Genomic DNA, 25,863 nt, shown 5'->3' on the forward strand with positions numbered 1-25,863 from the left:
ACCTCATATTTTTCATAATGTAATTTAAAAAATAAATAAATAAATAATTAAAAAAATAAAAATAAACTATAATCCATGCTGTGTGGCAATGCTCCAAAATGCACTCATCAAATGCAATGAATGTACCACACTAATGAAGGAAATTGTCGATGTGGGAGGAGTGGGGGGTGTGGGGAGAGGGGTATATGGGAACCTCTTTTATTTTTTATTGTAAGATTTTGTGTGACTTATGTATCTTTAAAAAAATTTTTTTTTAATGAGCAGTTAAGATATAAATGATTCAGGTATGTTGTGACTTAGACAATGGCTTTATTCCAAAGTTAACTAGTCACCATACAGTGACAGCATTCTTATATATGTATTCATATATACATAATTGTAATAAGAATGAGATATTATATTATTCCCAATAACAGGAACAATACTTTTAGGTATTAGTGGGTGAGTAATATTATTGCTCTCCTCAATTAATGGCCCTTTTATTTTGGGACCAGTCTTTTTTTTTTTTTTTTACTTATTTCCATTTAATATTCTTTTGTACTCTCTAGAAAAGATGTATTCTTCCTTAATTATCCTTCATAGGAGACCAAATATTGCTTCCCTGCATAGACATCTGGTGTGAATACATACTGTAATTTAACATTCTGAACCACAGACATATGGCATTTATGATGTATTTATCCTTACAATGAAATTGGACATCACTTAACAATTCTGTACTACTTATTTCTTCAACTGTATCTTAGCCCATTCTTAGACTTATTCAGTTATTAGAATCTTTAGTTCAGGTAACAGGAGTAATTCTGTGATTTTAATTTTCTGTAATCAACTGGAAGAATAATTAGATCATAGTCTAGTATGTCCTGAAATATTTAAGAATTAATCTTTAAAATTGTAATTTCTAAGATGATTTGGTCTAAGATTATCCCTGTAACATAGCGTTTACTTATTTTGTACATTTGAAACTAACGACTGTGGAAAATTATATCCATCAGAAAATTTTGCTTTATTTTTATCTGCCACTGAATTTCTTTGAAATTTTGACTTTAGTCAATGATTTTTTAATTGGTTTTTGTGCAAATAAAAATAGCAATCTTTTAATTTTATATAGCACAATTTTCAGATTACTGGTAAAAAATATTTGACAACAAATTTCTGGGTAGTAAAAGTTAGTCAGAACTCAATATATATGGTATAATTATCACGTGACTTTAATATTTAATTGAAATGTGTGTTTGTTGGTATTCCCCCCCCCCCCCCCCCCCCCCCCCCCCCCCCCGCCATGGCTCCCTTGTCTGTTTGCGCATTGTCTGTTTTTCCCTCAGGAGGCACCCACAGCCCAACCAGGACCGCCCATGCGGGAGGAGGGTGCTCAACTGCTTGAGCCACGTCCAGTCCTTGGTATTTTTTGGCTGTATTCCAACTGATTAAAACAATGGTGGGATTGCATCTTTATAAATGGGTACTAACTGATAATGGAAATAATTTGGCAGTGTACAATATAGAATGTTAATAATAAGTCCTATGTTTATGTCTGTATTTAAAATTTTTAAACAATCATTTACAAACGCATTGTCCTTTACTTTGAGGAATTTAAACAGTTACATTCAGTTCTACAAATCAGCAACATCATATTTATGGTAGGATGTCTTATTCCGTTGAAAAGTTTTGTTGTAGTGTGGGAAAATGTAAACCGTTTTCAGTTTCCATCAATATGAAATAAAATTTAATTCTGACTTCAACAACAAAAATAGGTTAAACAGATGCCCGGTCAGAAATCCCGAGGACGGCTTCCACCGCCCAGTGGAGCAGCCCGTGTCTCGGCCTCTGGGTTAGGAACCCACTGGGCCCGGGCTCCCAGGTCCCTGCTGGCGACCACCAGGGCGCAGGACGGTGAGGGCGCGGGGCCAGGCTCTGCCTCCTGCGGGGTCCGCTCCCGGAAGGCACCTGCCCAGCTTCAGCCCTGAGCTTGCTCCTCCTTATTCAGGAAATAATCCGGACAAATGCTGGGTGCAGGGCGAGCCCCTCACCAGCTCCCTGGCCAAGTCCGGTGTCAGCACCCCTGCTCGGCCGAGAGCGCACGGAGGCCCCCGGAGGCCGGGAGGTCCCGGCTCCCGCCCGGCCGGGAGGAAGGAGGGGGGTGCGGCGGCAGTGCCGGGGGCTCGGGGGCGGCCGCCAGGGGCTCGGCCTGCTGCGGGCGGGGCCGCGAGGGGAGCCGGGGCCCTGCGCCCGAGGTGCGCGGAGGAGGGCGGGCGCCTCTGCGGGGCCGGGGGCGCGGGCTCTGCCGGGGCGCCGTCCGCCCAGCGCGGCTTCCGCGGCCAGCGAGCGGCGGGTCCTCCGCGCGCCTAGAGCGTCCCGGAAGCGCCCGCGGGGGCGGGGCGGGGCGCACTTCCGGCCGGCGCGCGCGGGCCACCGCCTCCGGGCGTGGAAGGTGAGTGGGCGCCGGGCCCGGGCTCGGGGCGCCCGACGCCCCCGGGCGCGCGGCCGTGCGGGGCTTCCCGCGGGCCCGGCCCGGAGCGGCCTCCCCCGTCCCCGCCCGGGTCTGGCCTCGCCGACCCCTGCAGAGCCGCCCCTCGCCTTGACCTTGGCCCCTGGCGCCGGAGCGGAGACGGGGGACGCGGGGGGCGCCCTGCAGCCGGCGGCCGCACTGGCTCTTGGCCACCGAGGGGTTCCCGTGGCGGGAGCTGGTCGCTGTCCCCGCTGTGCAGATGGGAAACTGAGGCCCAGGGAGGCCCCTCGCCTGAGGTCCCCCGGAGGGGGCGTGTGCGGCCGCTGCGCTCTGCAGCCGCGCTCCCCGGGATCCTGCCCTTCCCCGGGGGCTCGGAGCTCCAAGCCCGGAGGGGCGCGGAGGACTGCCCGCCTGCGACTCGTCGCCTGCGACCCCTGGGGCTGCAGGGCTTCCACCCCTACCCGCACCCCCCTCAGGCACCGAGGATGCCCTTTCCCAGGAGAGTCCCTCGTGTGTGAGCGAAGTAGCTTCAGATGCTGCTGAGGTGGTTGGGGACCCAAGTGTGACGCCTGCACCCCTCCCCACGCGCCCACCTCAGGCCGGCCTTGACCCTTCATCCTGAGGGAGTAAGCCGGCCGAGGGGCTGGCCGGGAAGTCCCGGGGTCCGCTGTGGCAGCTGCCAGGGTCAGCCCCCTTCTTTTCTTGAAACAGGTCCCCTGCAGCCCTTGCCCAATGCTCTTTGTTCCCCTTCTCTTCTTTACACCCCAGAATAGAGTTCCTCCTTTATCACAGGGGAGAAGGAACACAACAGAACACCTCTTCACACTGGCCTCAAGCCATCCTTGCAAATCAAATTAGGGAAAAGAACTTTTGACCCCAAATGAGTCCCCGGGGGAGCTGCGGGTGGGCTGGGTCAGGGGTGAGGAAGTCTTCCTCTCTAGGGGGCCTCCCCTCTGCTTTTCAGGGAAAGCCTCGTTAAGGCTTCACCTGGGGGAGTGGGTGTAGCTCAGTGGCTGAGCACCTGCTTCCCGTGTCAGTGTACGAGGTCCCGGGTCCAATCCCTGGTACCTCCTAAAAAAGAAATGGATTTCCTCTGAGCCTGGTACCTCCTAAAAAAGAAATGGATTTCCTCTGAGCCGTTCTTGCTTCCCAGCCAGGTCTCAGGTGCTCTCCCTGCTGCAGGACGGTGGCCCCAGCGGTGGAGCAGGGCGTTCTTCCGGAAGAACCAGGGTGCTGTTCTCTGGCTGGGAGGACATCCCAGGCACCTGCTGGGACAGGAGCTTCTGTGCCCTTCACATGGGCTCCTCGCTGCCACCTCGCACCCAGCCCCCTCCTGTGCCGGGGCTTCACCCACCTGACCTCTGCCTGCCCTCGTTTCCCTCCCTGAGCAAATATCCCACCTTGGGCTGCCCCAGGGATGCCGCGTGGCCCCTGACCCCCTCATCCTGCCGCGGTTTTCATTTTCCCCAGGTCCCGGGTGTGCACACCTTCAGGAGGCCTCGGGGAAGATGGCGGCCCCAGGGGACGGCCGGGAGTCCCCTCCTGCCGCGTCCCCTGTCAGCGTCTCGTCACCAGGGATGCCTCCTGCAGCCCACCACCACGAGGCCCTGCTCCACCTCCATCGTCCGCAACATGGTACTCCCCTGCTGGCTTGTGCTGCCACCCCCGCCTCCCCCCGCTGCCCCCACACCCCACCACGGGGCCCCACGCCCACCCCGGCCGACTAGAGGCGCCACACACTTCAGCAGGGCCCGGAGCAAGCTCCTCGCTAGGCTGCGGGGTCCTGCACCCCCAGGCCAGGGCCCCGAGGAGGCGATGCGGGTGTGAGCTCTGACCCCGAGCTCCAGGGCTGGCTGTGCCTCTGGGCGGGGGAGGGAAGGGAAGGAGACCTCCCCTGGGCCCCCGACTCAGCCAGGCAAACAGGAAGTTCCCCCAGCTCCTGCCAGGCTGTTCTGGCTGGGTCCCAGGGACCTGCGGGGATGCAGCCGCTGGCCTCCCTCCGCCCCTGGTGGGGCTGCCCTCGGTCCTCTCAGGCCCGGGGGTGCTGAGGTGGGGGTGCTTTTGGAGGCAGGCTGGCCACTGGTCAGGCGTGGGAGTTGGGTTCTGGAGGTTTCCATTCCACGGGAGGCCTGGCCTTGCTCCCTCTCACTGAGATTGTTGGTGGGAGCAAGCCCCAAAAATGAGCTGGTGACAGTAGCTGTGCTGGGTCCCTCCCTGGACCCCGGCGCCTGCACCGCAGCCAGCCAGGCCTGGAGCTGGAGGCTGCTCTGCGCAGGCTTCCTGCCCTTGATGGGTCTCGGCTCTGAGGGAGGCAGGAGGTTAGAGCACGGCGAACGCCACACCACGCCAGGGGCTGAGCGGGCCTTGTCACATTGGCCCTCCACGGCAGCCCTGTCAGGTGGGGCTTGGTGGTCTCTCGCAGGAGGCAGGTGAGACCAGAAAGTGTCCACAGCTTGTGTGGGGTCAGCCAGCTGGAGCGCAGCGCCCGTGCAGGTCGCCAGCCGGAGCGCAGGACCCGTCCGGGTCAGCCAGCCAGAGTGCAGGGGCCGTCCTGGTCAGTTCCCACACTGCTCTCTGGCACAGCACTGTCCAGGGGCCCCAGCACACAGGGCGGAGCTGCAGCTCCGGGCCCCACGTGTGTGGGCTCAGACAGGGCTGCGCTGTGGGGCGGTGCAGGGTGTGGGGCTGGCACTGCCCGGGACGGGCCCCGGTGTTTCCTGGCACGTTCTGGGCCCTGCCGCGGGGCGGCCACCCTCCTTCCGTGCTGGCTGCCACCCCAGCCCCGAGCCCCCTCCCTCAGCTCAGTGGGAATTCCCAGGGCCCAGGCCAATGCTGTACCTCCTGTTCCTCACCTAGCACCTGCAGGGTGGGCCCCTGACTTGTCACCAGGGGGCCTGGAAACGGATGCGCAAGGGGAAGCCAGCAGAACTTAGACCAGGCCAGCCTGACCCAAGCTGTGCCCTTGACTGCTCCTTGGGTGGTCTCCGGCGGCAAGGCATGCCTCTTCTGGGGGCTGGTGTGGTGAGAGAGGCAGCTTGGGGAGCAGAGTGGGGGCTCAGGACGGGAGGGGGCCAGGGGCCCTGCCCGGGCCCCAAGCCTGGCAGCGGAATTGGTCCCCTGGCCCACAGATGCCTGCAGGCCGGGGCCATCTGCTGGCACGTGCCCCTCGGGGCTCGGGAGCCACCTCTGGGTGCCGGGTCTGCCCATGGGAGGGGCGTGGGCTACCCCCGAGGACCACAAAGAACCAAGATCACGGCCAGCCGTGGCCAGGCCCCCTCCGGGTCCTGGGGGAGGCCCTGCGGGGCGGGGGTGGTGGGGACGGCCTCCCTCTCTGCCCAGCACGGGGGCCGGGTCGCACGGAGCCAGCTGGGGCGGGGGCTCCATCTCGGCTCCCGAGCGGCCGGCCAGGGCACGGACACGGACGCCTCGTGGAGCCTCGAGCTCGTGTCTCGCCCACGCCTCCCGTGGGCGTCGTGTTCGGGAAGGCCCAGGGCGCTCCGCACACTGGGGGCCCAGCGTCCCGCCCCCAGCTCCCTGGGGCCCGAACCTCTGGTGGCGCCGAGCTGGAAGCCAGGGCTCTGGGGCCACTGCTGCCCCGGCAGCTCCATCCTAGGGCCCCTTCATAGCAGGGGGGGCTGGGGGGAGGGCGGGGCGACCGTGCCCTCCTCTCTGGGGCCTCCCTGCCCCTGGCCGAGGCGCCCGTCGGGAGCCAGTGCTGGGGTTGGGGCAGGTGAGGGACCCAGAGCTGGTGCTGCCAGAGAGCCCGGAAGGTTTGGTCGGGGCCCAGGGGCAGCGCTGTGTGGGCAGGGGGCAGCAGGGACCCCCAGGACCCGGCGCAGCACCTTTCCAGGGGGGCTGTCGGCCCCAAAGCCCCTCGGAACCCCTGCTCGCTGCTCAGCAGCCTGGCCTCCAGCGTCCAGCCACGCTGCCCCCTGAACCTCGAGGCGCTCCGGGGTGGGGACTGTTGGCCCTCTGTGGGAACGGGGGCCCCTGAGCAGTGGGGGCGCTCCAGGACAGCCCGAGGCAGGTCACGCCACAGCTGGAACAGGCTTCCATCCAGCTGGGGTGCGTGGACCCCTGCGCCCGTGCCCTCGAGGGCATTTTCCTCACAGTGGGGGGCGCAGAGGCGGCTCCCGGGGTCCCCGTTGGCCTCTGGCACGGGTCTGGGCACACAGCCCCAGGAATGAGGAGGGGGCAGCTCCCCCAGGGCCCCCGTGGGCACCCCGGCCCGGGGCCCAGGGACTCCCAGGGGCTTAGAACAGAGAGAGGAAGTGTGTGAGCGACCGGGGGAGGGAAGGCCCCCTTCTCAGGAGGTGTCTTGGGGAGCCAGCCCTGGGTCGGGCACCCGTGGAACGGGGAGGGGTGTCACGCGGGCGTGCCCACCGCCTGGGAGTCTCGGTCCTCCCCTGCGCCCCACAAAGCCCTGGTGCCGCGCAGGCCTCGAGCTCCCCGGGGCTCGCGCTGTGCTCCCCGCTGGGGCAGCTGGGGCGGTGAACAGGGGAGGGGTGAGTGGGCGGCTGCCTGGGCCTCGCGGGGGGCTGGGGGACCCAGCAGGGGCAGCGCTCACTGGGAGGGCCCCGGAACCCTGGAGCCGGCCTCTGCCCCCCACCTCCCGGAGCGGTTTGCTCACTCATGAAGCCACAACCATGTGGGGGTCCCGTGACGGGGCTGGAGGCGTCGTGGGGGCAGGCGGTTTGCTGGAGCGCTCCCCCCGCCTGACCCCACCTGTCCGTGGGTGCCACCTTGGAAGGCAGATGCCGCCGTGCCCAGAGGGCGGAGACCACGGTAACCCTGCCCGGGGCACCTGAGCCGCACCTACCCTGGGGGACCCACAGCCCCATGACCCCTGAGCCCTCCCCCCGACACTGTGGCCTGGGAGCTCTGCCTGGGGGCTCCCCGGAAGTGACTCAGTGGGCCTTGAAGGGGCCCCCGGAGGCCTCGGTCTCCACAGCAGGCCTGGCGGGCTCCACGCCATGCCCCTCCCTGTCACTAACTCCAGCCTGCGCCCCAGCTCCCCCGCCTGGAGCCCTCGAGGTGCTGGCGGCTCTCCCTGCACCGGGTGCCTGGCAGTGCCCCCCCTCCTGGTGGGGCCCAGCGGCCAGCTCGGTGCTCCTGGCTCCAGAGGCAGGTCCTTGCTGGGCGGCGCTGAGCCGGCGCGCTCCGGGCTGGGCACAGGCTGCTGGGGAGCGGCCCCCAAGGTGGAAATGGCCACTCGGGCCAGAGGCCCGCCCCTCCTGGACCCCTGGGCCTCCGTGACCAGTCGGCCAGCGCTGAGGAAGGCCTGTTCCCAGGGGTCTCAACAGGATGGTGCAGGGCCTCCCTGGAGGCTGGTGGCGGGGTGACGGCTACAGTGAGGCGGTGGGGTCAGGAGCAGGGTGCCGGCGGACACAGCACCGGGAAAGGGGGCCCTTGGGAAGGCTTCCCGGAGGGAGTGGCTCCCCGCTGACCAGGGGAGGTGAAGGGCATCCTGCAGGGTGGGAGGAGCCTCGGGCTGGGGGGTGAGCCGCGCCCCGTCCCCCAGCTCCCCCGGCTCCCCTGGCTCCAGCCCTGACAGGCTGTCCCAGCCACCACGGGAAGAGGAGCTTGTTGGACTGGCGCAGCACGACATCCAGGGGGGTGAAGGTCTGGGGTGGGGGGACACCTGCTGGCCCGGTGAGTGGGGAGCTGCTCAGCCCGGGGCTGGTGGGGCCCAGCTCTCGAGCCCCTTTACCAGGAGCTGTGACCAGGCGCCTTGGGGCACCCCCACTGCTGGGACCCCGGCTCAGTCCCGGAGTTATCGCAGACAGACCTGCGGCTGTGGCTGCCGCCCAGCAGGAACTCTCCCTGAGCCAAGGCCCTCCTGCCCCTGGGGCTCTTGCACAGCCTGTCCAGCCTGTGCCCTAAATCGGGCCTGACTGGGGCCCCCAAATCCCAGCCACTCACTGCCCCCTGCCAGCCCCACCTAGACACCATCAGTCCATGAGGACAGGGCAGCTCTCCGAAGCGCTGGTCGGTGTCATCGTGTCGTGCTCCTCACCCGAGGGCAGCACTCATGAGGGAGGGGGCTGGGGGCCCTGCAGAGCTGTCCCCCTCGGGGCCAGGCTGGGCTCTCCCAGGCCATCGGGGCCTGGGCACCCCGGGGGACACCTGAAGCAAGGACGCGCCCTTCCTGAGGTTTCCTCACTCACTGCTGGCGTTTTGAGTCGCATCATTCCCCCACTGGATGCGGCCCCTGTCCCGCGTGACACACACACTGCCCCAGCCATTGCCAAGTGTCCCCTGGGGGGCACGACCCACCTCCAAACCACGGACCTAGAGCAGTTTCCAGGAGCAGATGAGCCGTGAGCACCCTCCGGTCGGGGCAGCGCCCTCTACGGCCCACCCCCACCCCCACCCCGCACCCTCGACAGCCTGCCCCGGCTGCTTGGGTCCACTCGTGGTAGCGCTGAGCCCCTGGGAAAGGCACCTTCAGGATCCCTGAAGCCGTGTGTACCTTCCTGTGGTCCTGGGCGTGTGTTTGTTTTCTTAACTTTTTATTTTGAAATAATTTCAAACTTCGAGAACAGTTGCAAGAGCAATACAAGCCCCACGCAGCACTCCAGCACTCACCCCCACCCCAGGTACGAGGTCACGCGCTGTGCAGCCTGCCTCCCTGTGCCTCCAGCACGACGGCAGGCTGCTCCTGCGCGCTCCTTGCACACACTGCAGCCGTGCAGGCTTCCTGCAGGCAAGCAAGCACCTCTACCCTCACCTTCAGTGCAGTTACAGGCTCAGGAAGCTTGACGTTGACAGAACAGTCCACATCCCAGTTTTTTTACATCCCTTTATGCCTTTCCTCCATTCTTGGATTCCATCCGGTATTACATACTGCTCGTAGTTATCATTAGCTCCTCAGTTTCCCTTTTTCCTTTATTGTGGAAACGACATATCTCTTCCTGTCCCACACTGCAACATGCCGTGGCCTGCACACCCACCGGCCAGGACCGTGGGAAGGGGGCAAGCAGGGACTGGTGGGCAGCTCAGGAGCTGGCACGGCTTGCAGAGCTGGCCTTGGACCCCCAGCCTCAGGCGTGCAGCCCACAACAACCAGCCCTGGGGGATGGGGGTCCCCTGGAGTGGGGCAGGTCACCCACCCACCCTTCCCCAGCTGGCCGCCTGCCACTGCCCTGTCGCAGCCGCTGCACCCCGGCCCACGTGCCATGTGGAGAGGCCTAAGGTTCCAGCTCATTAGCCGGCTCCTTCCTCGGACCCGCGCCCCGCCCGCTCCCGAGCTCTGGTCCAGGCCTCGGGGCTTCCCTGAGCCCCGGGGCCGTTTCTTTCTCCTGCCCCTTCCAGGTCCCCACTGGGGTCTGCGGGCGCCTCCGTCTGGGCCAGTCCTAGTGTCCCCACCGCTGCACCATCCGGCCGCCCCGCGCTGGTGGCAGCTTCGTGCGGGGCTCAGAGCTAAACCCACACTCCGGAACCCCCCTGGCGCCCACAACTCCACCTCCAACGCGCCGAGCCTGCCCACCCGGCTCTCGGGGCTCCCGGTTGTGGGGGCCCTGCGGGTCCGCCGCCTGGAGCAGCTGGTGACCTTGACCGCTCCCTCTTCTCTCTGCAGGGTCCGAGTCGGAGCCCGAGACGGCGCCGTCGTCCCCCCACCCGGACGGGCCCGAGGGCGCGCTGGGCCAGGAAGGGGAGGCGCTGCGAAGCCTCCTGAGGGGCCTGCCGCGGAGAGCGCAGTGTGGGGACAGCCCCGGCCGGGAGGCGGGCCTGGCGCCCGCGGCCCTGGGCTGGCACAGGACGCTCGGGGCCCCGGGCGCCGCGGGCGGGGCGCGGGCGGCCGGCGGCGGGAAGCCGCACCGGTGCGAGGCCTGCGGCAAGAGCTTCAAGTACAACTCGCTGCTGCTGAAGCACCAGCGCATCCACACCGGCGAGAAGCCGTACGCCTGCCACGAGTGCGGCAAGGCCTTCCGCGGCTGGTCCGGCTTCATCCAGCACCGGCGCGCGCACACGGGCGAGCGGCCCTACGAGTGCGGCCAGTGCGGCCGCGCCTTCAGCCACAGCTCGCACTTCACGCAGCACCTGCGCACGCACAACGGCGAGAAGCCCTACAAGTGCGGCGAGTGCGGGCAGGCCTTCAGCCAGAGCTCCAACCTGGTGCGGCACCAGCGGCTGCACACGGGCGAGCGGCCCTACGCCTGCAGCCAGTGCGGCAAGGCCTTCATCTGGAGCTCGGTGCTCATCGAGCACCAGCGCATCCACACCGGCGAGAAGCCCTACGAGTGCGCGCAGTGCGGCAAGGCCTTCCGCGGCCGCTCGCACTTCTTCCGCCACCTGCGGACCCACACCGGCGAGAAGCCCTTCGCCTGCGGCGCCTGCGGCAAGGCCTTCGGCCAGAGCTCGCAGCTCATCCAGCACCAGCGCGTCCACTACCGCGAGTAGCCGGCCCGCGCTGCGCGCCGCGGTCCGCAATAAACCCCTGCTTGATTGGAGGAAGTGGGTGCCGGCTCCCGCCTGCTCGAGGCCCCCTTCCACCCCAAGGGCCCGTCCAGGGACGGGCGCAAGCAGGCCCCTCCGCCGAGACCCGCTGGGGCCTGCGGAGCCGCTGGGGCGGGACTGAGGCCTGGAGGTGACCTGGCGCGCTCCGAACCGCAGCCAGGGGGTGGTGGCCCGCCTCCCAGGGCGACCCCCGAAGGCAGCGAGGTGGGCTGGCTTTGCCCGGGGGCGCCTCCGTCCTCTGCCCACCCCGCGCCAGGTTTGTGGGCGTCTAGGCGCACAGGGCAGGTGCCCGCTCCCAACAACGGGCGGGGGGCCCTGCGGGACTGTTCCCTCGGGTATGCAGGCGCTTCCCGCTTCTAGCACATTCCACGCGCACGCCTCTCCCACACATAGGGCGCCCCCCTGCTGCACGTGCCTTCTGCCCGCCCACCTCCGGCCCCCCGAGGTCAGGCGCCTCCTGGCCCTTGTTCTCCCCACCCACCAACCCGGGGACCGGCGCTGGGAGCCGCCACCTGCTCGGGAAAGGCTGGGGGCTGCTTGCGTGGCGCGTGGGCCGCGGCGGGGGCGACACGTCCGGGCTCGGCGGCCCCGGGCCTGCTGTGGCGCCTGTCGGTGGTGCAGTAGCGTGGACCCCTGCCCGTGCTTCCCGACTTCCCGCCCCTACGGAATGGGGACTCCTGCGCCGGGTGGGGGCCCCCGCGGGCTGGGCAGCAGGCCCGAGCAGCCGCCCCCGGGGGCTTCAGGGGAGGCTCCCCGAGGGCCTGGTGCCCGACCCGACCTCCGAGACAAGATGAGTCAGCAGGGAAGATGGGGGCTGCCTTCAGCACAGGCGCAGAATGTTCAAGCCATCGAAAGTTCTAGCGGGTGCCTAGAGGTCGACGCCGCGGGAGCTGAGGCCCAGCCTCGCCCGCCCCCAAACGCCTGACGTCTCCGGGAGGGGGTGTCGCGGGGCCTGGGCCGCGCCTCGCCGGGGAGAGCGCGTCACGCGTGTGCCTTGCAGGGATCCCCTGTGAGCCGCGTGGAGGCCTGGGCGCCGCGGCCCTGCGGGGAGCTAACGGGGGCCACCGAGAGCGAGTCCCGCAGTCCTCCCGCCGTCCTAGACGGCCCCGGAAGTGCTGAGGGGGCGGGGTCGGTGGAGAGGGAGGGGCCGGGGCGGGCCTGGGGTTGAGGGGCGTGGCGTGGGCGTGTCTGGGGCCTGCGGGGGAGGGGAGGGGCGAGGGCGTGGAGGGGCGAGGCCGGTCCGGCTCTCCTGGGGCGCGCAGCCGGGCGGCGGGGAAGGGGCCCGGGAGCCCTGGGGCCGCCGCGCCCTCCTGTCGCCAAGGCCGCGGAGCGGGGCGGAGGGGCGGCGTTGCGTCCCGCCCCTCCCCCTGGGCAGGACCCAGGCCTCGCCTTCCTCCCTCGTCCCTAGACTGACCGGCGTCCGGCTGAAAGGACGTCAGGGCTACTATTCCGCTGTCTGGCCCCGGCCTTCGGCTGCTCCCTGCGCCTGGGGCTCCTCGCTGCCCGGCGGTGGCCCAGGCGTGGGCCCTCCAGTCCTGACCCCGGCCCCGGCCCCCGCTTCCTGCCTCCGCGGGCCGGAACCCCCTGGCGGGGCCAGACCCAGGATAGCCGTGCCAGCCGCGCGAGGGTCGAGAGGGTGGCAGAGGGTCCTGCTCGCTGCCAGGCGCAGAGCAGAGCCCCAAAACGGGGTGTCCGGGCCGGAGGTCGGCAGGTCAGGAGCAGGTCAGGGCCAGCACAAGAGGAGCCTGCGAGTGCAGGGTCAACGGTAGCGGTGAGCCTCGGAGCCCAGGAAGCGGTTACTGGGGTGGCGGCCTCACGGGGCAGCATCTGGCTTTGGCCACAGCCGGAAATGAAGGCCCTAGAGGGACTCAGAGCCCAAAACCGTAGGAGCTGCAGAAAGGAGGCATCTTCCAGGAGCCACAACAAGGAAAGGACCCGCCGGCTGGCCCATTTCTCAGGCTTTGTGTGGAGGTCGTGGTGCAGGTGGCAGGTGCGCAGGGATCAGCAAATAAAGGACAAGAAAACAAGTTTGGAGACTTTTCAGTTGGACATAGGAGTTTTTGTTTTTACGTAAATATAAGCAATATGGTATAGTAAATAAAAGGCCAGTGCTACCCCTAACTGTGAGGTTAGATGAGCCACTAATCTCTCCCAATCTAATTAGTAAAACTAGGGCAAGAGTCCTTAATGCTGGAGGATTGGCCCAATTCTCCTGCTCCATGGGCTTTCTCGCCCTGAAGGAGCACAGAGCTCAAAGCTCAGGCGCACCTTCTCTTTTAGCTCCTCCTGGCCAGTGAATCGCTAGGAACACCCCAGGGTGTGTCCCCCCTTGGTCCCACAGGGACTGTGGCTGGGAGCTGGACTCATTAGTGACCTGAGTCTCAAGTCACATCCGTGGTCAGGACAGGGTGCTGGGATGGGCAGACAGCCACGAATGTCCCTACACACATTTTCAACACCAGTTGTCATCCACGCCCTTGTCTTTTTCTGTTGCTGTGCAACATTCTATAGCATGCTGCCTCAGTTTCCCCCAGGTTTCAGTCTTTGAGAGGGCCAAGATGAATGATAAAGAAAGCCCAGAGGTGGAAGCCCCCATGTGGCCTACAGTTCATCTGATGGGCCAGGGGCCCTAGGCAGATGGGCAGGGGATGGGGGATGGGAGGGAGAGGGGCCTGCCCAGTGCATTTTTCCTGCAAATTTAAAAGAAAAGAAAAAGGAAGACTTTGCACCCCTTTTGTTATTCAGATTCCTCTGGAATAAGCCAAATTGCAGATTGATTCAATGGACATTTTTCTGATCATTGTCATAGTGTCTGCTCTATGAAACAATCAGCCATAAGATATTTTGACAACAAAGATGTTGGTTTTGATAGAGACATCGCCTGACTTGCCTAAATTTACAGCTAGAATCAAAGCTAGAAACAAATCAGAACTACCTGTTACCTAGTTCTGTACTTGGAATTCTAGACCACTCTGTCTTTTCTACAGAAAAATCTGCAGATACTGAAATTCATGATGAGGAGTGTGTCTCACCTGAATCTGTCAAGCACCAGCTCAAGAGGAGTCCTGTAGAGATTTCACAGTGGGTGGCTCCCCACACTGTAGAAGTTCACATTGCCCAAGATGTTCCAGTTGCTGCAGAAGTGCATGCGATTTCTGAGGATCATGATATAGAGACCGAAGACAATTCTGAGAGTCTCCAAGACCAAACTGATGAAGAGCCACCAGCTAAGTTTTGCAAAATGCTTGACAAGAGCCAAGCTTTGAAAGTGACTGCCCAGCAGAAATGGCCTTTAGTGAGAGCTCATAGCAGGGACCTCTAAAAATGTGAACTTTGTGAGTTCAACAGCAAATATTTTTCTGATTTAAAGCAACATATGATACTGAAGCATGAGCGTACTTATTCAAATGTATACAAGGAAAGTTTCTCTATCAACATGCTTCTGATGGAGCACACCAAACTGTGAGGAGGATCACTACATTTGTAAATAGTGTGGTGATAAGACAGTAATTTTTTTAACCTAAACCAGAACACTGCAGACACTCGTTTTATGGTTCACCTTTATTGGTGTGAGCAGTGTGATTATGGTTCTCAAGCAGTGAAGTCTACCTACATTTCCAGGAGCACAGCTGTGATGAAGAGTGCTTGTGCCAGTTCTGTGAACATGAAACATGACCCAGAAGACTTGCACAGCCAGGTGGGGGGTGGGTATGCGTGTAAATTAATAAAAGTGAGTGGTACGTATAACAGTGCAGAACATGGACAGTACAGCCTCTTAAGTAAGATTACCTCTGACATGAAAAAAGGTCATTGTCAGGTATGTGGTTTTCCAAGTGATCGCTCAAATGTTAACAGACATGTTGCTATTGAACACACTAAAAATTTCCCCTGTGTCTGTGATGACTGTGGGAAAATCTTTTCAAGTATGCTGGACTACTGCAAGCATTTAAGTGCACATTTACCTGAAGGGGTTTATTTATATCAGTATTGTAAATATTCAACAGGACAAATTGGAGATCTTAAACTTCCTTTAGATTTCAAGCATTCGGCTGAATTGCCTCATAAATGTAACGACTGTTTTGAGGAGGTTTGAAAATGAAAAGGAATTAATAAGTCACCTTCCACTTCATGAGAAAACCTGATTGTTCTCTTTATTTAAACTACCTTATGGTGAGGTAAAATAAAACCTCAACCTTTTTTTAAGGAAAAAAAGAATACTGACTCAAAAATGCCCTGATCTAGTAAGATTTTGACAGTATTCTTTCATAACTTGTAACAAGCGTCTCTCAACAATGCGAGGTGTTGGTGGAGGGTTGATGTATGGGACCCCTGTGTGATGTTATGCATGTTTGCTTTGTAAGTTCACAACTTTCACCATACACTTAATTGTTTATGTATGTTCATATATAAATGATATAAAGATAATAATTAGAGAGTTGGTTGGGGGAAAAATACTTTGCTTAGTAGTAATATTTTAACAATACTCTTTAATCATTAGTTTAAAAAGTTTAAAAACAATGCAAGTTATTGATGGTAGGGTGAGTTATGAGAGCCCTGTATGATGTTATATATGTTTGTTTAGTAAGTTCACAACTATTATTATACACTTATTGTTTACATATGAGTGATATACTTAAATAAATTAATTTTTTAAAATTCCCTGATCCTGCACAGCCAGTAAGGTTACAAAGTGGGTTCACCTCCACTCAGGCAGTGAGTCCCGGCACACCCTCCAGGAGGTGAAGGTACTGTCTCAGCTTTTACAGAGGCCAACGCAGGCCCCAGAGGCCAGGGGCCATGCCCAGTGGCAGGAAGCAAAGGGGGCAAAGACAGAACTGCAAGCTCCAGGGCCAGCACCCATTAAATGCTCACTGCAGCCCACGGCATTGATTTCACGAGCTGGTCGGGGGGAGTGACCTGCAGTGTGAACAGCTTCCGCTGAAGTTAGGAGGCATGGACAGTGCTGGTTACTTCCTGTCAGGTTGTTCTCCAGAGTGGTGAAACCAGCAGGCCAGACCAAGGAACATAAGATGGTGCAGCCACTGTGGAAAGCAATCTGGCCTTCCTCAAAAAGTTAAGTGTGGAATTACCATTGACACTGAATTTAAAACAGGACTCAGATTCTTTTTTTTTTTTTTAAGATTTATTTATTTATTTCTCTCCCCTCCCCCCCACCCACCCCAGTTGTCTGTTCTCTGTGTCTGCTGCGTCTTCTTTGTCCACTTCTGTTGTTGTCAGCGGCATGGGAATCTGTGTTTCTTTTTGTTGCATCATCTTGCTGCGTCAGCTCTCCGTGTGTGCGGCGCCATTCCTGGGCAGGCTGCACTTTCTTTCGCGCTGGGCGGCTCTCCTTACGGGGCGCACTCCATGTGCGTGGGGCTCCCCTGCTTGGCATGGCACTCCTTGCGCGCATCAGCACTGCGCATGGGCCAGCTCCACACGGGTCAAGGAGGCCCGGGGTTTGAACCACAGACCACCTATGTGGTAGGCGGACGCCCTAACCACTCGGCCAAGTCCACCACCAGGACTCAGATACTTTTACATCAGTGTTCATAATAGCGTTATTCACAATAGCCAAAAGGTGGGAGCAACACCTGTGTGGCAGTTTGAAATTCTTTTATGAATCCTAAAAGAGAAGGAATGTTTTCTAACTAATCCATCCCTGTGGCTGTGAGACCCTTTGATTGGGCTACGTCAGTGCGGCATAACTCAGCTTGAGTTGCTCCCTCTTGCTGAGTCTGATGTAAATGGAGACACAGAGAAGAACACAGATAAAGGAAGCTGCCGTTTTTATCCTGCTGTGTGAGAGAGAACTCCATCGCCTACAGCCACGGAAAGGGAGAGAAGCCCCGAGAGACCGGGATGAGAGGCCTGGAGAGACAAGGTCTCGGCTGAGCTCTGGAGACGTGGGTTCTGGGGGCGGGAGAGACTGGCGCCATCTTGCTTCACCACGTGGCAGGAGCCCAGGGCCCAGCAGCCGGCCTTTGGTGAGACAGCAGCTCTGCTGATGCCTTGACGTGGGCACTTCATGGCCTCGGGACTATAAGCTTTTCCCCAGATAAATCCCCTTTCTAAGAACCAACCCATTCCTGGTACTTTGCATCAGCAGCCTTTTGGCAAAAAAAGACACCACATGTCCATCAACAGATGAGTGGATTTTAAAAATGTGGTGTAAACACACAATGGATTATTACTCGGCCGTAAGAAGGAATGATATTCTGAGATATGCCATAACGGGACTTAACACTGAAAACACTATGCTTAGTGAAATAAGCAAGGCATGTAAGGACAAATACTGTATGATTTCACTTAAGGAAATATCTGGATATAGCAAATTCCTAGAGACAAAAAGCAGATTAGAGTTGCCAGGGTCGGAAGTGGGGCAGGGGGCAGGAAGGGGGAGCTGTTGCTTGGTGGGTACAGAGTATCTGGAAATTCTAAAATTAAAAAAAGGATCCCAAGTCATGATGCTTTCAATTTTCCCACAATTTCTTCAAAACTTTTATTTCTACAAGTTTATTAGATCCATACTATGCCTTTAATGTCAAGTATGGCTGTTGTTGCACATGTTTGGTCATGGAACAACCCTTCCCCCACACCCCCCAGCCCATGAGGACAAGTTCAGGCCAGTGTCTGCCACTGCCACATCCCCAGCTCCTAGCACAGGCCATAGTGAGTGGTGGGCTCTGGGCAAATACTCCTGGAAAACTGACTGTTCCTGCTTCAGTCTTCTCCCTCCTGAATCTAGAGCACTTCTGAGGCAGGATAAAAGAGCCACCTGAGGAGGAAGGGGGCAGAAACCCTAATAAGCCTCACCAACACCACCTGGTAGAAGTAGCTGAGGCAACGGGCTGCTGGCGAGCATTAGCCTGCTGAGTCACACCGGCAAGTGAGGAAGGGGCGGCGAGCAGCACACACCCTGCAGCTTACGACACACACCGCAAGCTGCCTGCAGCCCACCAGGAGGGAAGGGACAAGAGGGACGCCAGCACCACCACCCAGCTAGCTTCCAGGTTACCTCACACCCCGTGGACAGGGACCTGAGGCTAACAGAGGTCATGGACAGCGGCCAGAAGCCAGTGGTCACTAAACAGCAACCCCCACATCCCAGGCCCCCCCAGCCCTTGCTTATCAACACAGACCCTGGGGTCCTGCACCCCATAAAACAGGGGACCCCAGTGCAGAACTTCGCGTTTCTCCCTTGAGAATGCCGGCCCTCAACTTCTGTTCTCTTGCTTTACCCCCAATAAATTCTCTGCTTGTTTAGTTCGTGACTCGTCCTTGAAGTCTTTCTCGTGAGGAAGCCACGAACCGAGACGCCGACTCCAAGCACACTTTTTCATTCCTTTTCTTCTATTTCAGACCCTGAAAATGGGCCTGAGCAGGAGGCTCAGACTTAAGAGAATTCTTGACGCACCCCACACGTGCTGCAGAGGCACAGAGATGGCCCCTGAGGAAGGGCAGGGATGTGAGCCAGGGCAGGAGGTTCATCGCTGGGAGGCAGCAGGGAAGGCAATGTAGCTCGGTGGTTGAGCGCCAGCTTCCCACATACGAGGTCCTGGGTTCAATCCCTGATCCCTGGTACCTTAAAAAAAATCATCTGTCCTCTAGCTGGGAGGCAGAAACCTCATCAGTTACCCGAACAGAGATAATTTAGTCAAATAACTTGCCAGCTAGGTATAAAATGGTTAACTACGTCACTGAAAAGGCAGAAAAGGGCTCTCCCTGCAGTAACAATGGCAGGAAGCAGCTACCACTGTAAGGGTAAGGCCACATTGGGAAAATAGGAATAGAACTACATTGGGCGGTGGGAATTGCAGGCGCCTTCAGATAGATAGATGACTTAAGGCAGCCTCCAAGGAGAGTGCCAGTAAATAACTTAGGGCGGCCTCCAAGGAGAGTGCCAGTAAATAACTTAGGGTTGCCTCCAAGGAGAGTGCCAATAAATAACTCAGGACTGCCACAAGAAAAGTGCCATAAATAACATGGGGCTTTTAGAAAAAACTAGAATCGCTATCTTCACTAACCGCAGTGTTCCGCTTCTGTGCCTGCTTGCTCCCTCGCAAACCCCCTGCCCCTCCTAAAAGGCTATGAAAACTCCTCTTGCCCGAGACCCGGGGCTGCTCTCTCCTCTGCGAACGATGGGACAGTCGCCGCGCGGCTAATAAAGCTCTCAGTTGGAACTATATTCAAAGCCTGAGTCTGGTCAATATCGCTAATCTATAACACCACCCCGAGTTGGAATTATTAAAATTTAGGCCCTCCTCCTCCAAGAGAGGCGCGAGGACGCGGTTCTGCGCACTGGATTATCCGCTAACAGGTCTGGGCTGCCACGGGACACGTGCGCCCCCGCCAGCGTGAGAAAGCGGGGCGCAGACGCCGGCGGGAGCTTCAGGGGAACAGGACGCCAGGGAAGTAACCCGGCAGTAAACAGCGAGCCACGGGCGCAAAGGGGAGGAAACAGGAAGCCACGGCAGCGAGCAGGAAGCAAATATGGAGCCCGGAAGTACACCGGAAGGGGGTCCCGCCCTCCTCGCCTGCCTCCCTGGCCGGGCGGAGGGTCTGCAGGAGCCTGGGTCCCTGCAGCCCGCGGAGGAGGGAGGGCGGGCGTGCGCTGAATCCATCATTTAATACCCGGCCCAGGAGGTCAGCTAGGAGGCCTCATGAATTTGAATTATTCACAGGATAAATTCCGAAGGCCAGAATTCATTCAATACTCAGATGTTGGATGAGAGCCTGTAGAACCTCACAAAAGTGCTGTGTGTGGCCACCACTTCAGCAGGCATGCAGATATCAGTAAGCACCAGAGGATTCACACAATGGTGCGAAAACCTCCGAGTGCCCAGATGCAGACAGTCCTCCAGTCGGAGCTCAAAGCAACCATCAGAGAATTTGGGGGGGGGGGGGTTGAGAGAGAGAGTCAGACAGACATTTAGGTGACCGTTGGGTATTACAAACATCAGAGACCTTGTACTGGAGAAAGGCCCTGCAAATGTGATGAACAGGAGAGGGGCTTCAGCTTGTGCTCCCCTTGCTTCAGCACCAGGGAATCCACACTAGAGACAGCCCGTGACCTACCATGGCAAATCCTTCGGTAGACTCTCCACTGTTAGGGATCAGAGTTCACATGGAGAGGGACCCTGTATTAGTCAGGATTCTCTAGGGAAACAGAATCAACAAGCGATATCTGTCAATAGTATGTGATTTTGGGAAGTGAACTTGGCTCAATGGATAGAGCATCCACCTACCCATGGGAGGCCCACGGTTCAAACCCCGGGCCTCCTTGACCCGTGTGCAGCTGGCCCATGCGCAGTGCTGATGCGCGCAAGGAGTGCCGTGTCATGCAGGGGTGTCCCTCACATCGGGGATCCCCACACGCAAGGAGTGCACCCTGTAAGGAGAGCCGCCCAGCGTGAAAGAAAGTGCAGCTTGCCCAGGAATGGCACCACACACACGGAGAGCTGATGCAGCAAGATGACGCAACAAAAAGAGACACAGATTCCCAGTGCTGCTGACAAGAATAGAGGCATACACAGAAGAACACATAGCAAATGGACACAGGGAACGGACAACTGGGGTGGGGTCGGGGGGGAACGGGAGAGAAATAAAAAATAAATCTTAAAAAAAAATAGTATGTGATTTTATGAGAATCTGTCACATGACCATGGGGATGCACGAGTCCAGGTTCTGCAGGCAGGCTGCAGCCAGGGGCTCCAATGAAAGTCTAATGAAGGTTCTTGGAGAATTCTGGGAGATGCTGGCTGTCCAAAGGCGAGCTGGGAAATTCTCAATGCTGGAGTCACTTCCCCTTTTAAGGCATTTAAAAGACTGGCTAAAGGGACACCTATTGCTGATGGCATTCTCCCTGATTGATGTAATTGTAATCAGCTGTTAGAGGTTCCCTCTCACTAAATTAGCAATAATTAATAAGCTGTGACTCAGTTCCGCCTGACATGCATTGGGGAAAGGCAAACCCCCTCCCCTGTGTCTGAGGGCATGGCGCTTCCCCACAGGTTAAACAAAGAAAGCACATAGAGACAGGAGTAAAGGGAGATGGAGATCTTCGCTATCTGCATATCAGAGGGAGATAGAGAAATCCTTTAATCCCTACAGATCAAACATCTGCTCCTGCAGCATGCCAAGAAACCATACCTCCCTAACCCACCATCCTCTAGCCATATCAGGAAAAATGTTCACCTCTAGAGCTTCCTATTGGCCCCTGCACCTCACTCGGACCCTCAACCCCCTCCCACCAACCATCATTTCCGCACCTAGGAAAGTTCTGTATAAATTCAAATCCCCCCCTTCCAGGAGTGGGCTGAAGTCTGTTCTTCAGACCCCCTCTGTTGGAAGAGCTTCTCAGTAAATTCTCTGCCTGTGGTCATATCAGTCTCCATGTCCCAGTGAATGCTGTTTTTCTCCAACATCAGCTATGAGTTACCACTGCAGAAAGCCAATGGTGACTGAAGTCCATAAATGCCCTTGCATTACAGTTCACCCAGTGCCTGCTTGGCCAAACAACTGGGCACAATTACCTGGCTGAGCTGACACAGTAGCCTGACCATCACAGACCCTAAGGATGGAGTGAGTATGGAAAGGTCTCCTGAGTTCATGCTGGCATGGGGAGGGGACGGTGACTGCAGAACAAGTGGAGCGGCAGCAGAGAATTTATCCTGAGGAAGGGCCTCTGGGTGCCGCCCTCACAAGAAAACCTCTAGCTGCCACTGAGCCCTGCCTGAGCATCAGAGAAACCGCCTGGAGAAAAGCCCTAGGGCAGTGACCATTGCCAAATCTTTAGGCAAAGATCTTATGCCCTGAAAGACCAGAGCCTTCACCCAGAGAAGAGGCAAGGAGGCCCAATGCTTCTTCTCTGGTGCTTGCCCCAGACACTCCAAGTGTTCGCTCCAAAGTGAGCCCATGAGAGAAGGAGAATTCTGCTGACCAGGAAATTTGCTTGGGGCCATGGTCTCAGAAAGATGGTATGTTTCTGTGGACTGTTTCCTAGAGCGACTTCTGAGGCATTGTGTGTGTGTGTGTGTGTGTGTGTGTGTGTGCCACTGTGTGTGAGAAAAGGTGCCTGTCACAACAGATCTCAACATTCAGCCTGCAGGTGTGCAGATCCACTGGGGAAAATGACTTCTGGAGACAAAAGAATGAGAACAGAGCCCCTTCCGCCTCGGACTCTAACAGGCTTGGATGAGAGGGAGACCTGACTCCCGCAGCTGCTACAGATGCCACCGAGAAGTCCAATAAAGGTTTCCTCTACATTGCCTTTTGAGACTCCTGGGTAAGCTTCTATCCATTGTTCACAGCCTCAGTCCTCTCCTTCGTTCATGCTATCTCTTAGCTGAAAGGGCCTCTCTTTAGACCTCTCTGCCTTCTGACTTTTAGACACTCACTAAGGATGTCATAATTACATAACCTGGGACCTGGCTGGAAAACACAGATTCCAGGCCCCATCCCAGGAGGTACAGATTCTGTAGGCCTAGATGAGACCCAGGGAATCTGGATTTCATTCAGGGACCACAATTGATGCTTGTAATAAGCTTTGGAATCTCCAGACTCACCCAATTGTTAGGCCTCAGATCAGGGCCTTTATGGATAACCAGTTAAGGTGAGAAGAAGGCTTCAGAATTACATAAAACTCACATTTTTTGCATCTGCAGACAAGGAGCCAGGGTTGGCCTAAGGCAACTCAGAACTGACTCTCCATGCTACGGTTTCACTCTTTCTTAAATGCCTTAGTTTCTATTTAGCATAGCTTTGATTATTCATTAGTTTTTGTGTATATAGATGAACACACATAGCTGGTTATATAATTGTATGATTAGTATGTTCAGGAAACCATGGTTGCACATACATTGCATGATAGAAAAAGGGGTGGATAACTCCACCTCTGGGTGGGAATTTTACTATGTTAATTAAGCAAGTTTAAGTGCGGACAGCCAGGGGCTTCTGCACCTGTCCAGCCAGCCGGTTGAAGCTGGTTTTCATACCTCATTGCTCTTGCAGGATATTCTCGACTACAAGAAGTGGAATTCAGCACCAAGAGAGGGTTGCCTCTCATTACTGTCTAATTACCATCCGATTATTTCCTTTGTATTCTAGCAAGAATGAGGGAAAGAACAAACAAGCATAAGGCAACTAGAACTTACGTCCATCACCGTCCCTCAAAACGGAGCCCTGGCCGCGCACAGGGGACTGTCCAGGCCCCACTGAGACACCCCTTGGAGAGGCAGCTCGGACAGTCGGACAGCCTCGGCCCCTCAGCCCCTAGCTGTTGGTCAGCTCTGCTCTCTGGGTCTGCTTCTCCTGCCCGAGCCCAGCCATCAGAGGGGCCTTCAGGTACCTGGAGGCAGCGGCCATGCCCAGTGTCCACCTCCCGTTCCCTGGGGCCCTCGTCTGGGTGCTCTTGTGTTGAATGGTAATGTTCTCCCCCAGTGCAAGCCACCGCGCGCCGTCTCTATCCTAGACCCCAAACAACCCCACAACTAGACTCCCCATCGCCTCTTCCCGCCCGCGGTCAGAATTGTGCACACTGACCAGAGGCATCTTTTACCACCGTAAGCTGAAGCACGTCGCTCTCTGGCTTAAGTACCTCCTGTGGCTTCCCACAGCCTTCAGGGGCCACACGCCTGGTCCTCCTAGCTGGCTCTCTCCAATCCCGGCTGCACCCTCACCTCGGAGAAGCGTCCCCCGGCCTCCCGTCCACCCCAGCACCTCGGACAGCACCAGCCGGGCCCCGCCTCCGGCCTGCGAGCCGGTCCTCCCAACCGGTCCTCCGAGATTCCTAGAGCGTCCGGAAGTGCCCGCGGGGCGGGGCCCGCTGCGGCGCGGGCCGCGCGTTTCCGGCTCCGGTTTCCGCTCCGGCCTCGATGGGGTCCGCCGTTGCTGGGTGGCCGCGGCTGCGGGGAGAGGACCATGTCCAACTCCTTCGCCCGGCCCCTGGCCCCTGGCGCCGTGGCCCCTGCCTCTCCCCCGCTTCCCGGGAAGCCCCGTCGGACGTGAGGGCCCGCGGCCTCCGCGAAGCCTCTGGGGTGCCGGCGCCCCTTCGAGCACAGCCGCCGCGGACCTCGAGGGCGGGGGAGTCGGGATTGGCCTGTGCGCCGAGCAGCCGCAGCCGGGTGGCCTGGCCCGCGGTCAGGGTTTCAAGGTCCTCACTCGCCCGCTTTCTGAATTTTGAGGGGTCAGCTGAAAGACGTGAGAATCCCGAGAAAGAGCGGAGTTTCCTTCTGTGAGAGGCACGCCGAGAGTGCTGGGGCAGGTCTTTTTAGGTCCAGACGTGACAGGACGTTGGTCTTGGTCATCTGCCGGCACCGCCGCGGGCCGGCTGGGAGGTCGGCGAGGCTCTTCATTGCCACCAGAAAGCGAAATTCCCCTTACCTGCCGGCTACCTGGGAAAGCACCGGGGCTCTCCTCACGCTCCGTCCCCACCTAGCTTCAGGGCGAGTCCAGGGGAATCAGCCTGTGGCATCCTGTCCCCACCTCCTGCTTTGCCCCGGGGGGACATGGCCAGGCTCTCTGCATCTGGAGCCTGGGACCCAATGACTCGGTACCGCCCTCGCCAGTCCTGTTCTTGGACCCTCGGGCCACTGTTCCTGAGTGTTTTCGTTACCTCCTGTCAACTCCCCTTTCTCCCCCGGGGTGGAGTCACAGATCCCAGACCTCAGGGAAGAGGGTGAAAGTCAAGTCCCTTAGGAAAATAGTTTTTAACAGATTTCTTTGTCTTAAATAGTGTTGGGGAGTTTCTTTTCATTATGAGTCATTCATTCTCTAAAGAAAACCTTGGAAGTATAGGAAAAAAAGAAACAGACAAACAGAACTCTCTCATTGGCAGTGACAGCGATCTGTGGTGGTTTACTGTTACTGTTTTACAGTCAGATGACTCAATGCCTTGCTTCTCTCCTAAAACGGTCCTCATGTCCTGACCACCTCCAATGCGGAGGCCTGGGCCCCTTCCTTCAGGCCTCCTGCATGAGGGACACCAGCATTCGGTATGATGGGCAGGAAGCCGACGCTCAGGGAAGACCTCCCCACGGCCTCCCCACGGCTGTGATTTGAACCCAGCTGTCTGGTTCCGAGGCTCATCCTCTCTCCTAGACACTGCCTTCCCGCCCCCACTCCCCTTGCAGTGAGCTGTAACCACAGTGGACGAGCCCCTCACAGAGGACTCCCCAGGTGTTGATTGGAGGAGCAGAGAGCTTTGTAGTCTTCCAGACTCTTCCATATTAGTGGAGTGCCCTGACAAGCTCCTTGGTGGGTCTTTCACCCTCCTTGGGGACAGCATCTCTCCCCATCTTGGCCCAAGGGGAGTGTGGCGGGCAGCACATGCTTGGTTAGCCAGCTTTGAGGCTTGTACCAGGTGTATACGTGGTGCAGGCCGGCCCAGCTGGCTCAGCAGAGGGTCTCGCAGGGCTGCAGGGCCAAGCCAGTGGGCCCCAGAGGGTGCTCTGGGGGACCCAGGCTGCCCAAAGCCTCCAGCAGAGGCTCAGCAGTGGCTCCCACCCTGTGGTTCATTAATTGGCTCACTTGACTCATTTGTTAGGGTTCCCAGCGTGCCAGTCCTAGGGAGATGGGGCGTTCCTGCCCTGGGTGAGACGTCGCTGACCCGCAGAGTCCGGGAGCCTGGAGATGACGGCACCGGACCTGGGGGCCGTTGCCCTCCTGCCAGGAGCTTGGGTGACTCCTTGGACAAAGCCTTGCTGTGGGAAGAGCAGCCGCCTCTGAGGTGTTCCACCAGGATGTGCAGGGAAACAGCTCTGTGTGTTTACATCACCCCCTTTAAATGTTCTTATTTTTGTATATTTTATAATTATAACTTGCTATGAATAAATACGTAGTTTGTGGTGAGTGTGTGCTCATCAGTTTTTTACCGATGCATGGTGCCTTGGAAAACCGTCAAGACGCCACGTGGGTTGTGAGAAAGGAGGCAGGGCGCGGGATGCCGCCCACAC

The 25,863-nt window shown here is 58.2% G+C and overlaps 1 protein-coding gene and 1 pseudogene across 1 annotated transcript; both read left to right on the forward strand.

The window, feature by feature from the left end:
- The first annotated feature begins 2,372 nt into the window (after window positions 1-2,372).
- On the forward strand, window positions 2,373-10,902 carry GLI4 (GLI family zinc finger 4). Its single transcript, XM_058276135.1, has 3 exons — window positions 2,373-2,431; window positions 3,920-4,084; window positions 10,029-10,902. Exons 2-3 carry the CDS (start codon window positions 3,958-3,960, stop codon window positions 10,850-10,852), a joined length of 951 nt encoding a protein of 316 aa, XP_058132118.1. The 5' UTR covers window positions 2,373-2,431; window positions 3,920-3,957; the 3' UTR covers window positions 10,853-10,902.
- A 2,709-nt stretch (window positions 10,903-13,611) lies between these two features.
- LOC101415396 (zinc finger protein 639 pseudogene) lies at window positions 13,612-18,178 on the forward strand (annotated as a pseudogene).
- Window positions 18,179-25,863: the final 7,685 nt, after the last annotated feature.

The sequence above is a fragment of the Dasypus novemcinctus genome, chromosome 14 (assembly GCF_030445035.2).
Source record: "Dasypus novemcinctus isolate mDasNov1 chromosome 14, mDasNov1.1.hap2, whole genome shotgun sequence".
NCBI classification, from domain to species: domain Eukaryota; kingdom Metazoa; phylum Chordata; class Mammalia; order Cingulata; family Dasypodidae; genus Dasypus; species Dasypus novemcinctus.